The sequence below is a fragment of the Dermacentor albipictus genome, chromosome 5, assembly GCF_038994185.2.
Source record: "Dermacentor albipictus isolate Rhodes 1998 colony chromosome 5, USDA_Dalb.pri_finalv2, whole genome shotgun sequence".
In the NCBI taxonomy this organism is placed as follows: Eukaryota; Metazoa; Arthropoda; class Arachnida; order Ixodida; family Ixodidae; genus Dermacentor; species Dermacentor albipictus.
In genome coordinates, this window is record NC_091825.1 from 74,970,918 (window position 1) to 74,987,215 (window position 16,298).

General features: G+C 48.4%; 1 protein-coding gene across 1 annotated transcript in view; it reads left to right on the plus strand.

The window, feature by feature from the left end:
- The window catches only part of LOC135899740 (sodium-coupled monocarboxylate transporter 1-like), a 34,819-nt gene extending 18,772 nt beyond the window's left edge, over positions 1–16,047 (plus strand). Inside the window, exons 2-6 of the mRNA XM_070539410.1 lie at positions 1,113–1,467; positions 3,523–3,588; positions 6,056–6,107; positions 14,946–15,013; positions 16,036–16,047. Coding sequence (XP_070395511.1) covers positions 1,126–1,467; positions 3,523–3,588; positions 6,056–6,107; positions 14,946–15,013; positions 16,036–16,047 — 540 coding nt within the window. The 5' untranslated portion in view covers positions 1,113–1,125. The remainder of the gene's footprint in view (positions 1–1,112; positions 1,468–3,522; positions 3,589–6,055; positions 6,108–14,945; positions 15,014–16,035) is intronic.
- Positions 16,048–16,298: the final 251 nt, after the last annotated feature.

Consider the following 16,298-nt stretch of genomic DNA (forward strand, 5'->3'; position numbering starts at 1 on the left):
AATATATTTCAGAAACGTTAACCTGCAGCACAATCATGTCTTCGCCCAACATGAACCAAGCAAAACGCGTTATGTCACTATAGTTATTATCCGCAACACTGGATGCTTCCAAAAAAATTTTTAGGCACTATATAAGTACAAGCTTTTGCAGTTCATCTGCCGGATATGGACACATACTTTTTTCCGACTGAAAGTGGCCTTTCGTCCTAAGCACACAATTTTTCTTTTAGTTTTTCTACGTGTGGAGCATAAATACTCTCGTAAAACAAGGGAAGCTCAATATCTTCTGATGTCGAGCATGAGTGCGCCGCGATTTCGGCTCTACCTATCTTATGCTAAAAAAAAAGAAAAAAACGCACATTTTTCTCTACGCAGTGCCTAGTTGTAAGCTGTTTATTGCTGTTTCCACAGAACATCTAACCATTGCTGGAAGATTTCAGTGCATTGGTGGATCAATTCGCTCAATACCACCGTTTTCGCGCAAACTATATCTTGGCTTTCGGATTGACATTTACCCATCATAGTGGCTTAGCGACTACGGTGTTGCGCTGCTAAGCACGATGTGGCATGGTCGAATCCCAGCCATGGCGGCCGCATTTCGATAAAGGCAAAATGCAAAAAAAAAGCCAGCGTCCCTTGCGTTAGTGGCATGTTAAGGAACCCCAGGGGGTCAAAATTGATTCATACTCCTTCACCATGGCTTGCCTCATAATGAGATCGTCATTTTGGCACGTGAAACTGTAATTTAATTAATTTATTTAATTCACATTTGATGCAAACTGTGTCGTGTAGCACTTTGTGAGAGTGACATTAGATAGGACTCATTTTAAGTGTGTGCCGTTCATGCTACCCTCAGTGACTGTGTTGTTGTTGTTGCTCTTTTTGTTGAAGATTGTGAGTCATCATGAATATGTTTACAGCTCAAGGCGAAACGTGGATAGAGACACGAGAGAAGGCGAAAATCACTTCCAGGTCAGTGATGTCATGCTGTTTGCATCTCTGTAAGTGTTCAAGATTGCGCTGTAAGCACACTCATGAACGTGTGGGAGTCAATTGTCGCCAGTGAGAGCGCACCAGAGAGCCGCCCCCCCCCCCCCCTCTTCGCATTGCAGCATCACGCCCAAAATGGCACAGGTACTCGAGTGGGCATTGTTCGGCACGCTCGTCGCGGCCAACCTCGCACTCGGCTTGTACTTCTCCCTGCGGAATGCTCCTTCTCGAGCCAACACCGGTGCGACGAAGGTGGAAGTGTTCCTCGGAAGCCGTGCACTGCGGTACCTACCGCTGGCTGCTTCGTCGGTCGCCTCTCTCTTCTCGTCGACGGGACTCATCGCCTTTCCGGCCCACTTCTACGCGTACGGCTGGCACGTGCTGTGGCTGAGCTTCACGCCCCTCCTGCTGTTTCCGGTAGCAACGCGCCTTTTCGTGCCCCTGCTCTACAAGCTTGGTGTCACGTCCATATTTGAGGTGAGTGGGCTCAATTAACCTAACTCGCCTCGTATAAGTAGCACGGTAGTCACCGACGACTCTGGAGGCTTTCGTTTGATAAACGTTGGGTCCGCCCTACCTGAGATCTATTTGTAGTTCAGATACTCGTGGTGACATAAATGTTAAAGTCCTAACCGCGTCATCCCTTCAAATGCGCAAAACCTTAGTACAACGCTTACGTCAAGCACCTATCTAACAGAAAGAAAGACCTTTGCGCCATGGCTGGATCATTTGCGAGTAGAACTCTCTAAGAACTATCTTTCGCCTGTTGAACAAAAAAAATGAAAACAGCAGAAACAACATAGAGAACGTTTAATTCTCTCAAGATTCCTAGATAACCAAAAATTCGTTCACCATATTTCATTTTTTTTACTATTGACGATCTTGAACGTCTCTAATACAGCGCTCTTTGCGTAAAATATACAAAAATGTTCAAATGGCAAAATTTCTGCGTGGAATAAAAAGAAAACTTTTAAGGAATACTGTCTTCCAGTATAGCCCCTTCTGCACGATATATTGTCATTTCTAGGACCCCAGAACTTGGAGTCCAGTCACTTGAATAGGAAACAGCAGAAACGTGGTCATATTCCCTGTATCATCACAATGGCAGCAATAAAACGCAGGAACGGCATTCACCATACCTATTTTACAGTGATCTATATGCTCGTTTAAACAGCAGAGCATAATACCACGCCGGTTTCACTGGATGGAAATATGGTGAGACTGAGTAAATATAGATCATTTCCCCACAGCCCTGGACACACTGCACCAGAATCATTCGGAACAATTGTTGCTTACATAAGTCTTGCTCCCTGTATACACCAATTATTGATGTTATCCTACATACTCTGACAGAGATGACCACTTTAAATAGTGAATTATCAACTCGAGTACAAATCACGCAGGAAATATTATTCTATTCAAATTCAAAGCTTCTAATACTCGCCCACCCCGAGTTAAATACTGAGGAACGTAAAGCGTCATAGGCAGGTTCCCCAGAAGTGTGAAGCATTGACGTCTTGAATTGAAAATTGAAGAACCACCGGGCATGGCTCTTCTGCTTTCTGTTCCTCTCTCTATATATATCTGCCCCTTCGTCCAGCTTAATCTGCCATTCCCACACTGTCACTAGCAGACAAGGAGCTTGCGCGCAGAACTGGTGCTTGATCCCCATTTGCTTCTAAGGTTCTCACGGGAGAGGTCGTCTTTTCTTTGACCTTTGTTGTAAAGAACTATTTCATGCAGACGACCTGGTGTGTCTCAATGTGTCTACTTCTTCACAAAAATTATAATTGGGTGTAGGAACACGTGAAGTTCACAAAGTGCTGCTGCAAGGTTTTTTTTAATTTCATTTTTGAAGGCCTTTCATGAAATCACTTAGTATATTCGTTCCGAGTGTGTCGCATTGGTGGCGAGATCTTGGGACTAAAACAGTGGTGATACTATGCTCGCAGAAAGTGGTCTACAATCCGGACGGACGCCATTGTGGCAGCATTAATATTTTCATTAAAGAAGGTTAAACAATGATTTCCCCTTGTGACCAGCGAATATCGAGTCCACAAAAGCGCTGCGAAGCGTCTTTCATATCGACTCAAGCTGACTTCTCCAAATAACGCTTGCCGGTTCCTACGCCCTGCCAGTTTTATTATGGCACACGCACGTGCGACACAAATCAATAGTCAAACGGGGAACACACGTGCTTGCTTTGCAAGTGCCTTTGCAGCACTCTAGTCTAGAGCGTGATCAGTGCGGGACATGCTGACAAGAAGGAAAGGCGTGGAACTCGAAGAAAACAGTGTACAGTGTACTTTGGAGGTGCAAGCAACACTCTCACTTAGCTGTTTTTATGTCGGTGACAAGTTCACCCAACATAAACTAATTAAGTACCGTACGTTCCTTGAGCTGTGCGCTACAACATATAAGTATCGAGGTGAAACAACAGCAGTCGTCTTTTCGTTGCAACCTAATTTAATGTCACTTACGTTTAAGGGATGCTTCAATAGCTGAAATATTCTTTTTCTTCTTTTTTCGCAGTACCTGCGCCTTCGTTTCAACGCCGGCATTTCTTTGACAGCATGTGCGATCTACATTATTCTCACGGTAAGTCATTGAAAGGCAGGAACGCTGATTTTATTTTCTGGGAAGGAGTCCGAGTGTAGCGACGCTAACTGCACGAGTATAGGTACACAGATCGAGTATGCACAGGGGCAGAGGCATAGAAAGTTGGGGGAGGGGGCTTATGGGGTGTCAGCCCTCCTCATCCTCCCCCCCCCCCTAAATTATTTCGTGCCGTCCATGCGCTTCGACACAAACAACCCCCGGCGCCTGAAATCATTCTGGATTTTGTGTGTAAATCCTTTTCACGCTCGAAAAGACATTTCAGCACCGCCATTGGGAAATCGGGCTGGATTTCGCGGCAACGCCCATGCACTGGGAGTCACATAACGTAAGGAGCCCCATCCGAGAACGAAGTTTCAAATGTGTTTTGACGACGAGCGGGCTCGTCGCGGCATCTCACGGAGCCCGCGGCATCTACGTTGGGCATGGATTTCAATTCTGAAACTTTATGGGCATAAACTTCTTATAAACATTTGATGCCAAAGGTGTATTGACTTTTTTAAAGTCGTACATACAACGAGACAAGCCAAATCAACACACTATTATACAATATGATATGATCAACACACTATGATAAAATTGCATAAACAGGCCGGGAGTGCGGCCTGATCCCGGTGACCAGAGCCGGTGACGCACTCCCTCACCAGAGCAGGATTGGCCACCCTGGTGCAGTACTTGGCCACAACCTCCCATACGAATACAAGAATCAAACCTCAGCGCTCAGTCCCCAGCAGCCGTGAAGCAACTGACCACGGTGGCAGTCAGACCTGTGACGCAGCAGAGGGCGCTAAGAATCACTGCATCCGGACAGGCCGCCATTGGAATCAGAACCTAGCAACGTTTAACGCTAGAACGTTATCCAGTGAGGCGAGTCTAGCAGTGCTATCGTAGGAATTCTAAGGCACTAAATGGGATATAATAGGGCTCGGAAGTTAAGAAAGCCTTGGAAGCTATGCAAAGTCAGAAGGCAGCTGGGGAGGATAAGGTAACAGCAGATTTGTTGAAGGATAGTGGGAACATTGTTCTAGAAAGAGGGCCCACCCTACATACACAATGCCTCATGACATCGAGCGTGCCGATGTCATGTTCCATATAATCTTGGAAGAACGCTAACATAATCCTAATCCATAAGAAAGGGGACGCCAAAGATTTGAAAAATTATAGACCGATCAGCTTACCTACAAAATATTTACTAAAGTAATCGCAAATAGAATCAGAAACACCTTAGACTTCTGTCAACCAAAAGACCAGGCTGGATTCCGTAAAGGCTACTCAACAATAGACCATATTCACACTATCAATCAGGTGATACAGAATTGTGCGGACTATAACCAACCCTTATATATAGCTTTCATTGATTACGAGAACGCGTTTGATTCTGTCGAAACCTCAGCAGTCATGAAGGCATTACGGGATCAGGGTGTAGACGAGCCGTTTGTAAAAATACTGAAAGATATCTAAAGCGGCTCCACAGCCACTATAGTCCCCCATAAAGAAAGCAACAAAATCCCAATAAAGAAAGGCGTCAGGCAGGGAGATAATACTCTCCGATGCTATTCACAGCATGTTTACGGAAGGTATTCAGAGACCTGGATTGGGAAGAATTGGGGATAAGAGTTAATGGAGAACACCTTAGTAACTTGCGATTCGCTGATGATATTGCCTTGCTTAGTAACTCAGGGGACCAATTGTAATGCATGCTCACTGACCTGGACAGGCAAAGCAGAAGCGTGGGTGTAAAAATTTTTCTCCAGGAAACTAAAGTAATCTTTAACAGTCTCGGAAGAGAACAGCAGTTTGCGATAGGTAGCGAGGCACAGTAAGTGGTAAGGGAATACATCTACTTAGGGCAGGTAGTGACTGCGGATCCGGATCATGAGACTGAAATAATCAGAAGAATAAGAATGGGCTGGGGCGCGTTTGGCAGGCATTCTCATATCATGAACAGCAGGTTGCCATTATCCCTCAAGAGAAAAGTGTATAACAGCTGTGTCTTACCAGTACTCACGTATGGGGCAGAAACCTGGAGGCTTACGAATAGAATTCTACTTAAGAGGACGACGACGCAACGAGCTATGGAAAGAAGAATGATAGGTGTAACGTTAAGGGATAAGAAAAGAGCAGATTGGGTGAGGGAACGAGCTCGAGTTAATGACATCTTAGTTGAAATCAAGAAAAAGAAATGGGCATGGGCAGGACATGTAATGCGGAGGGAAGATAACCGACGGTCATTAAGGGTTACGGACTGGATTCGAAGGGACAGTAAGCGTAGCAGGGGGCGACAGAAGGTTAGGTGGGTGGATGAGATTAAGAAGTTTGCAGGGACGACATGGCCACAATTAGTACTAGACCGGTGTAGTTGGAGAAGTATAGGAGATGCCTTTGCCCTGCAATATGCGTAACCAGGCTGCTGCTTATGCTGATGATGCCTATTCCTTGTCTTTTCCAGCAAAGCATAGGGGCCATCTCTATTTTTGCTGCATCACTGACTCTTGTGACAGGTACAGTTGGATATTTTGCAGTTGCTTCTTCTAACCTAATTCTTTTTATTGCGAACTATTGCGAAGTCACACGCATGGCGCTGCATACTTCAGCTTTATTTTATTTATTTTTACCATCTTTATAGCACTCATGGTTTTCATATTACAGAGACAAAAGGTATGTAAATACATGGTAGCAAATACAACGTCTCCAGTAACTTGCGTTATCGCAATGCAATAAATAGGTGTACAGACAATACAGACGAAACACAGCACGGTGATCCGTATTAATGTTTTGCCTGTTGTTTGTTTGTTGAAATAGAAGCAGTTGAGAGTCAAACCTCTGTATGTTCACTTCGTTCTTGTCATTTATCGTTTTGTGGCGCTGTAATTGATAACGGACGAATATTAGGGTAGCGAGGAATGGAATGTATCCTACCTATCTTTAGGCGTTTAAATATGATGACCTTTCGCTGTAGCTGCGGAAACGGGACCGACGAATCTCTGGGGTTTTTTTTCTTTTTTTTTTTTGCTGCTGTCAGCAACTAGCGGATGCTCTGTATTGAGGTCACCGCTAATAGCGCTTGACAAATACTACGTCGAGGTTACTGGAAAATGTTTTCGATTGTTTAGATTCCTAACAATTGTGCATGGATGTCAACTCATACTCTAGCGTTTAAAGTTGCTTGTCATTGCCCGGCGAGGAAGTAGCTTACACTCCAAACAGTTTGAGCCAAGCTCTTTAACAAAGTCAAACTCTCGAATGTCCACGTATACGAAACAGGTCACTTCCGATAGCTTATTCGCCCGACAGCCTCACTCTTCTTAGGAAACGCTACTTGTTTTGCTCATGTATTATCACGCGCCCTGTTTACCAATGCACGGGGTGCCATACTCGACCTTGTCAAACCTAAAAGATTACCTTTTAAGTGTACCCACTAAGTATCATTGACGATACTGCGGGTTTCCGCAGAACTGCTACGCCAAACAATCTAAGTATCATTGATGCATGCTCAAATAAAATAATTGATTGATTCGTTAATAGTAGTGATGGATCAACATTGGAGAAATTTCCGCGCAGTGTCGGCAGCGTTCCAGCAACAATGTGTAAAAAGCAGAACCTTGCCCGCACAAAGAACAATTATAGACATCACTGCATCAAACGTTAGGAAATCTGCCTAAAACCAAAGCGTATGTTTCCACCAATGTCCTATGAAGTCACTATAAAACCTTGCAAACATGAGCCAAACAAATATGAACGACAGACCTGCTAGCGAAAAGCACCATGAAAGTAACTTTATTCCGACAGGATACTCTGCACCTGCGAAGACCATACTGCGCGCCTGCGAGCAGCTGTGCTCTACCTCTCTATATGTTTTTTTTTCTTCCACGAGTTCCTGCCACGGTAGCTGAATGCCTATCGCTTTCTTCTGCTAAGCACAGGGTTGCCGGTTATTCTTTTTTTTCCGCTGTGAAGCCCGTAATTCGATGGAAGCGAAATGCAAAAAAAAAAGTTCGTTTGTACAATTTAGGTGCACGTTAAAAAACCACAGGAGGTCTGAACTGATCTGGGGCCCTTCGCTATGGGGTCTCTCTTGTGTCTTATAGGCGCACGATTGCTTTGGGTATTTCATTTTCGCGAATCACTAATCATTTCTTTCCCGCGAGTGAAGAACGTTTGAAACAGGCTTCGCAGTGAAGATACGTGCACGCGTATATTGATTTCAAAGTTTCAGTTTCTACCACAACCAACAGATGTTAACCTTATTCGAATGGTGTGGACGCGATACTTGAAGTAAGGCCCCACAGGCTAACACTGCACAAAGCCTCCACGATCAAATCGAGCGTTATGCTTGCCCTAAATGAGAGGTTGAGTGGAGACGCAGTGGACATACAGTGGCGTCTAGCCCTGTATTATATGTTCACAATGATCACCTTAAATTTCTCGAGTTGCTTGGCATGCGCTACATTTCCCCGATTTCTTCAAACCTTATTAACTTAAAAGCGGATGCTTATTACCGGAGCTCGACTGTTGTGACTTGAAACTGCTGTGACGTCAAGGCAATTTCTGGGGGCTGACATCGCAGAGAGTGAAAATCTTTTTCAAATCACGTGCTTTTCGGCCAAACGGGCTATGCTCATCAATGGAAACTGAGGAAAAGTATGTACTGTTCAAAATTATGTCAGAAGTCAAATGCTGTTCGTCCAAATAAGTACTGGGAGTACCAATTAAGCGGCAAACGTCGTGTCATGCCTCGCCTCTGACTGAGTGGGTCCGCGTGTACGAACCAGAAGCTCAGTAACTAAGCCTGACGCCGAGTTCGCAAGAATTTTCATGCGTAAGAGCAGTTCGCAATTTTTCAGCAGTTTTCACTAATAGCTTTCGCAACATGATTTCCCACCACTTCTCGTTGAAATCTGCGTTTATGTGTGAACTGTCATGTTATTGGTAGCCCTTTAGATGACATTGATAAAGCAGAGCATTGTCTAGAAAGGTAATCGCTGAATTTTCGCCTTGGCGAACTCATTAGTAGGGATGGATGCTGCCAAGTAGCAAACTGGTATTGAGGTGAAGTGCAACCTGACCTTATTACCTAAAGAAGGCCTTGTGAGTTCGCCTCCTGAATCAGTGTTCGGAAGTATTTGGTTAACTGAAAAATTCGAACTTAACATTCAGTGCGCACGCTTGCCACTGTGCCACAGCGCACAGCATGCACAGCCCATGCTTTCACACTAGCGCTCGTCCCCAGCCACAGATTGGACCCCTCATTGCTAACCAATTACGTAGTGCTAATTACCTCGAACCAAAGTTTTCCTTGCGCCAATGTGCCCGTGAATGCGAGCGGCATCGACCTGTACCAGCTGACCCCAGAGGTGCGTTTTTCTTTGCTTAATTTTGTGACTTCATCTAACGCCGTCATGCGAAGGATTGCTCGGCCTAGGTGTGTTCCGCGGACGCTAGGCCCAACACCGTCGCACCGGCTGCCGCCTGCCGTACTCCTCAGCGGTGGCCGCTCGTCAGCTCCGAGATGGAGGCGTACGCTCGGACAACAATGATCGTGGACAACAAAATGTGCGTTCAAGTTCAAGGAAAAGGGATGTCACCCGAGGAATACCACAACGGTGCCGGATGGACGCTCGCGGGGGAACGCATCTCGAGGCTGCGCCAGCGGACCCACGCCAGCGGCAAGCCTGGCGGACCCAGCGGGAGTCAAACAAGCCCGAAATCGCAATTCAACAAGAACGTCAGAGCCTCGATCATCAAGGCAGCACGCATTTCTTCCAGCCATGCCACTGGAAGAAAGCAAGATAGTCGTCAGGCCTAGAGGGAGGCTCGACATCGTCAATACCGGCACCACCACCATCGCTGCGGTCATAATCGCCGCGGCCAAAATCACGAGCGAGGACACCGCCATGGACACCATCTGCCCTAACACGCAACAGAGCATCATGGTCGTCAGTGCACCGAATGAAAACAATGCAGCAAGGTGTGCTAAAATCCAGGAAATTTCTATGCAAGGCGTCAGCGCCTATGAGGTCAGCGCATATCGCACGGCACCTCACGACACCGTAAAGGGCGCCATCAGAGGCATCCAAATGGATGCGAGCGCCGACGAGCTAGATAGGAACACCGTCAACGAGAGGAACCCGCTAGCAGTGTGCGCAAAGAGGATTGGCAGCACGGCCACCGCGATCGTGGTGTTCCAGGAACCCAAGGTATCCAACTTTGTCGAGTCACCCTGATGCCATGCCGCCTCTATAGGAAACAGATCAAAGTTTGCCAGCAGTGCGGCCGAGTGGGACACCGCAAAGACAGATCAACGTTTGCCAGAAGTGCGGCCGAGTGGGACACCGCAAAGACGTGTGCCCGACCCCCACAATCAATACGTGCCTAGGCTGCGGGCTCGCTAACCCTGAAGACCATCGCTGTACCCCAAAATGTAAGTTGCGCGGGGACGAGCACCCGGCAGAAGACCGAACGTTCAAGGCGAAATACAAGATCTCCTGAGTAGTGCGCAGGTGACAATTGGAGCGCCGACAGGCCGAACGCCAACTGCTGCCAGAGTGCGATTCCCGCCACTCGACAAACCACCAGCTGCGCGAAATTCAAGGACCCCATCGGAGAACCACGCGCCTAATTCTAGAGGCCGCAGCTGCTGCAAGAGAAGCCTCAGCAGGAAAAGGTCACCATCACGTGAGCGAGTGAGCTGGGTCGACGCAGCGAAAGGGAACAGTATAAGGAACGCGCAGAAAATCACCGAAGCCACGAAGAAAGACGATATTAACAAGGTACGAGAAGCAAATGAGACGCTAAGACGAGAGAACGTGGCGTTGCGAACGACCATGAACAACCTCGCGAGAGAGATCACCGAGATCCGTCAGTTGCTGCTATGCAACAACGAGCCTCTACAGAGGCCCAGGACAAGCACAAGCAAGGCTGAGGAAACAACCACGAGCATCCAGGAAACAGCCGTCGAGGAACCGGCACCGAAGAAGCGAGCCGTCGAGGCCACGTGCAAGCAAACTGAAAACGATCGCAACGACAACTTTGAAGCCAAATTCAAAGCGATATTCACCAAACCCAAACAACTAATCACGGCGAACATCGCAGCAGTGACAGCAATGAAACAAACAATGAAGACCTACCAAGCCGCGAATGCGAACAGATTCGTCTACATCGAAAGGACCCTACAGCCGATGGTGTGCTACGCGACGTTTGCGCCCCTCTTCTCGCGACATCCACCGAACCAGGAAACCCCGTACAGGCCAACGCAATCACGGCCGCCACCGCAACACCAGCAGCAGCAGGTGTAACAGCGTGGCAGTGGAACTGTCGCGGCCTCGGAAGAAGAAAGGCAGTCATCCAACAGCACTTCGCACATGCCGCACGCAAGCCGGATGTTATACTATTACATGAAAACACTAACCGACGCACCGTCCCTCCCCGGGTACAGAGTGCTCAAGGGCCCGACCGAAGGGAGAGGTCTGTGCACCCTGGTCAGAAAGGGACTCACGTTCGTCGAACACGAGCTGCAAAGCAACATCAAGATCGAGCACAGACTCACCGAAATCATCCCGGGAAAGAAAAGAAAAGGAAGCGTATTTCTGCTCAATGTGTACAGCAACCCATCGCAAAGAAAACAAAGATTCAAGACATTGCTGCACACAGCCAGCACCGCAGCAGGCCGCAGCACGCTGATGGACTGCGGCGACTTCAACGCGATGAACCCTGCCAGGGGCTACAACAAGTGCACACAAAAGGACCACGACCTGTACCAAGACACCACAAAACTCGACTTCACCCTGATCACGGACCCGACTCATCCGATGAGAATCGATAACTCCGTGTCCTGACACACCACTCCGGACCTCACGTTTGTCAAGACCGACGTCCGGGGCGCTATCATCTGGAGAAACACGTGGAGCGATCTCTGCAGCGACCACACCATCACAGAAATCAGCATACCGGAACACAACGACACCAGCATCAAAACACGCAGATGGACAGTCTGGGATGCCTTCCGAGACGCCAGAAGACAGAAAAGAGACGCTGACGACGAGATCGAAGACAGCGATTCCTGGACGGCCGAAATCACCTAGAGCGTACGCGACGTGACCAAAGAAGTTGAAATGGACATGGAGATAGACAAAGTAGACAGCCGGGTAGCGCACCTCATCGAAGCCAAATACTCGATGCTCAATCGCTAGTAGAAACAATGCCTCAACCGCAGACTTAGAAAGAAGGTGGCAGAGCTACACCGAGCGATTGAGGAGCACTGCCGCGCGTTCTGCACGCTACAGTGGAACGAGATCTGCAACGCAGCAGACGGGCAGATAGATGCACAGCGGGAAGACGTGGAACCTGCTGCGGCACCTGCTCGACGAAACCACGACCAAGTCGCACCAAATGAACAAACTCGCCAAACTCATACATCGGGTGGTCTCGGTACACGGCGCTGACGGAGTCACCAGGCGCATTAACGACAAATACCTGCTGATTACACCCACCGAACAACACGCGCCGTATGGCGGCCTACCTAACGCAAAGCTCGATCGTCACATCGACGTCGAGGAAGTATGCGCGGCCCTGCACGACCTCAACAGCCGGTCGGCAGCCGGCCCGGACCTCGTCACGAACAAGGCGCTCAAGAACCTCGATGACGGCTCGACTTAGAACCTCGCAGAATACCTTAACAAGTGCTGGAGAGCGGGCACGCTGCCAAAGCTCTGGAAAACAGCCAAGACCATCCTGATCCCCAAGCCGGGGAAGCCGCCGGACACGGATAACCTCCGGCCCATCTCGCTCACGTCCTGCGTGGGCAAGGTGCTGGTGCACGTCCTGCTCAACACGTGGCAGGACTACCTGGAACGAGAAGGGCTATATCCGGCCACGGTGATCGGCTTCAGACAGCACCTAAGCACGCAGGACGCGATGCTGCTGCTCAAATACCAAATTATCGACGATGGCGGCCGCGCCCACAACAAATCAATCCTATGGCTCGACCTGCAGAGCGCCTTCGATAAGGTGAAACACTCGGCGATTCTGTCTCAAGTCTCCAAGGTCAACATGGGCGAAAGATCCTACAGCTACATCAAAGACTTCCTCATGGACAGGACCACCAAGCTACGAGCAGGCGACCTACAGACGCAAGAGAAGAAGCTCGGGAGCAACGGCACACCGCAGGGATTGGTCATTTCGCCGATGCTGTTGAACCGGCTAATCAACGGAGTGCCCGAGAAGCTCGCGCACATCTAAGACATCACGCACACTATCTACGCGGTCTATATCACGCTATGGGTGACCGGCGGCAGTGAGGCCCACATCGAGGACGTGCTGCAAGCCACCGTCGACGCTATAGAAGACCAGCTGGAAGGCACCGGACTGAGATGCTCGCCGAGCAAATAGGAACTTCTCATACTCCAACCTACCAAAAAAAGCAGTTGCACGACCAGAGAACGCGAATACGAATAAATCATAATCGTAAGCAATTCCTGCAACGTGATCCCCGAGGTCGGCAAAATCAGGATCCTAGGCATGGTCATCGAAAAGTATGGAAGAAGCGGCGATACCATCGCCCGTCTCACAGCGAAAGCGCCAAAGGCGTTTCGACTCCTCAAACGAGTCACTTCCTGGAAGGCTGGCCCAATTAGGCTCGTCCAATTCTTCATCATCAGCCACGTCGCGTATGTTGCAGCCTACCACAGATGGCCGCAACACAAAGGCAACAAAATCAACGTAGTCATCAGAAGAGCGTACAAGACGGCGCTGGGCCTGTTCGAGTGCGCGAGCACGACCCGCATTCTTACAACTCGGGATGCACAACACGCTCTAAGAAATAGTCGAAGCGCAATAAACCTCTCAACTGGAGCGGCTGTCCACGACCAAAGCCAGGAGAAAGATTCTGGACGACCTGGGAATAGGACGCTCGAACGAGGTGGAGATGAAGCTCCCCGTCCTCGAAGAGGTCCGACGCCAGACCAGAATCGACCCCACACCCAAGAACATGAATCCCGAGTTCAACAAGGGAAGAAGAGCGGCGAGGATCAAGGCTCTCATCTACCTGCACGCCAACAACGAGCACGCGTGGTACGTGGACGCGGCCGAATACCAACGGAACGCCTTCGCAGCGGCCGTCATAGAGGCGTCAACCGGCACCACTAGGACGGCAGCGAGCGTGAGAACCGCCGAAGGGGAACAAGCGGAAGAAGTAGCCATCGCCCTGGCCATCACCGACGCAGACTGCCGCACGGTGCTGAGCGACTCCAGACAGGCGGTGCAAAACTTCGCCAAAGGCCAAATCTGCAGGAAGGCCTAGTGCGTACTGCGAGCGGCCAAACTACAACACCGAAAAGTGAGACTCAAGTGGTTCCCGGCGCACGCGGGCGACGCGTCGGAACGCAATGAGAACCACAATGAGGCGGCACACGCATCGGCGCGAGCGCTAACCAACCGCGCCCAGGCGACAGACCGTCCGACTTGGTTCGGAGTCAAGGACATGACGGACTACAACAACATCACGAAGGCCTACCGCCTGGCTCGCAGGACTCTCCCACCCCCCATCCGAGGCTGAGTCGAGCGGAGGTGGTAATGCTGAGACAACTCCTGAGCGGATTGCTACCGAGCCCGGGACTGATGCATTGCATGTACCCCGAGACATACCCGACCGATAAGTGCAGGGTCTGCCGGGGGAAACGGCAGATTACACGCACATCTTGTGGGACTGCATCAAAAATCCAGACGAAGCAAGATCAAGAACGATCCCACAGTGGCTTGAGGCAGCCGCGAAGAGCTACGACCAAGACCAACCGCTCTGGGCCGTCTAGCAGTACCTCGGGGCGCTCGAAAGGCAGGGACCCAGCGAGCCGGAAATGGCGTGCGGAGACCCGCGCCGAGTAACGGCAACCTTGTAGGTGACGTAGGCCCTTGTCGGGGCGCGTGGGCGCCCAACTGCAGGCGCAAATAAAGTTTCTTCTAATCCAATGAAATCAGTGGCCGCTCCCCTGTAACGAGAAGTCTCTCACTTGAGAAGAGATTGATTTTGCATGTGGCCAATGATAAACCAGGAAGGCCACACACTTCGCTTGAATGACTTATCATCAACCGCGAAGTGATTTGGGCGTATTTTTGGCATTTTGTTACAGTGGGTGGGAAGTTAAAGCACTGCCAATGAAAAATTGGAGTTCTCTGCGAAATGTATTAGTTCCTATCAATGGGAAATGCGAATTATGTATTAATGTAGTAACATTGATCGGGTAATTTGTTCCTTGGGAATTTTCTTTGTGCGCAGTATATAACGGTGCGCATTTTAAGTGCATGTTATTACTTGTTTTATATAATGCGATTTTGACACCTTGCAGCCTTGCACGTACCCCTTCTTTGGTGCACAATTGGCATCGGATTTTCTGCAACCTTCTACACGGCAATGGTAAGGAAACGTCCCTGAATAAGTGCCCGCCTTTAATATCTGGGCATATCTTGCGGAAACTCCAAATACGTCGCTCCATTTGGCCACCAATTACGCGTGCACCAATGACAAACAGAATCATAGTGCTCCTGAAGGCGGAAACGTGCAAAAAAATTGTACAACCGGAATTCAACATTTTCATGGTGGCTGATAAAAATTAAGACGAGTATTTTGCTGTCCCCTCATGACAGGCAGCTTCAAAACCATCTGTTGACCGGACAGTTATCACATAAACACAAGTCAGGCCATGGCGTCTGCAGACTAATTTCATTGTGGGTGATATTTTGCAGAAATGAGCGCTAACTCATTGAGTGCAGTTAATTCTAAAAAAATCAAGAGCACGGTAGAAAGAAACAATCTATCGCAGTTTCGCATAATTTATTGAGCTCATAATGGACAACTATAGCGTTGGCAGTAGAACGCTTCACAACTTTCCAAATGTGCTTAAATATAAACACTCTGACTTTCCGCAGAGTGTCGCATTCTCGCCTTCTTCTCAGAGAAGCGCCAAATTCGTTGTTGAAGAACGCTCACCCTTTCTACTGAGTTACACTAGAAGCTTCGAGGATGAAGGCACCAAACTTTGTCAACTGCACTGTTTCTTTTTCTGCCCAGGGAGGACTCCGAGGTGTGGTCTGGACTGACTGCATGCAGTTCTTGTTCATAATTGTGGCGCAGGCTACGATTATCGCAAATATCGTAGTTGGTTCATTATCACAAGGTTCCATGGTCCAGCCACTACGTGACATGAATTTATGGACCTACATTGGCGAGTGAGTTCGTGTGTAGTTTCCTTCCCATTCGTGTATTGAATGCACATGAGTGGACACGCTACCACCCAGATTGTGAAATGTGATCGCATGGACTGCTTCTGAGTGTCAATTTACTGTTACGCTTTCAGTTTATGATGTTTATTTGCAAGCTTACACATCGCGTATATATTTGATAAGACTGATGTGTGACCTCGTTCCAATGTGTTGCAGCGATCGTACTAAACAACTTGACCATGCTTTCGGTGTTTGTACTCTTCGTGATAGTGCTGCATGCTTATTCTTGCTTTCGCTAGCATGTAATGTTCGTGTTCACTATAATGTTGGCTTTTTTCTCTTTGCAGAGCATTTCATTTGGAATAATGGCGTAGTTCAATTTAAGGAGGCCTATATATCTCTTGCGTATTTATTTTCACAAATTCGACATTATAATTTTTAATTAACAATATAACAATAATACTAAATTTGGTATCATA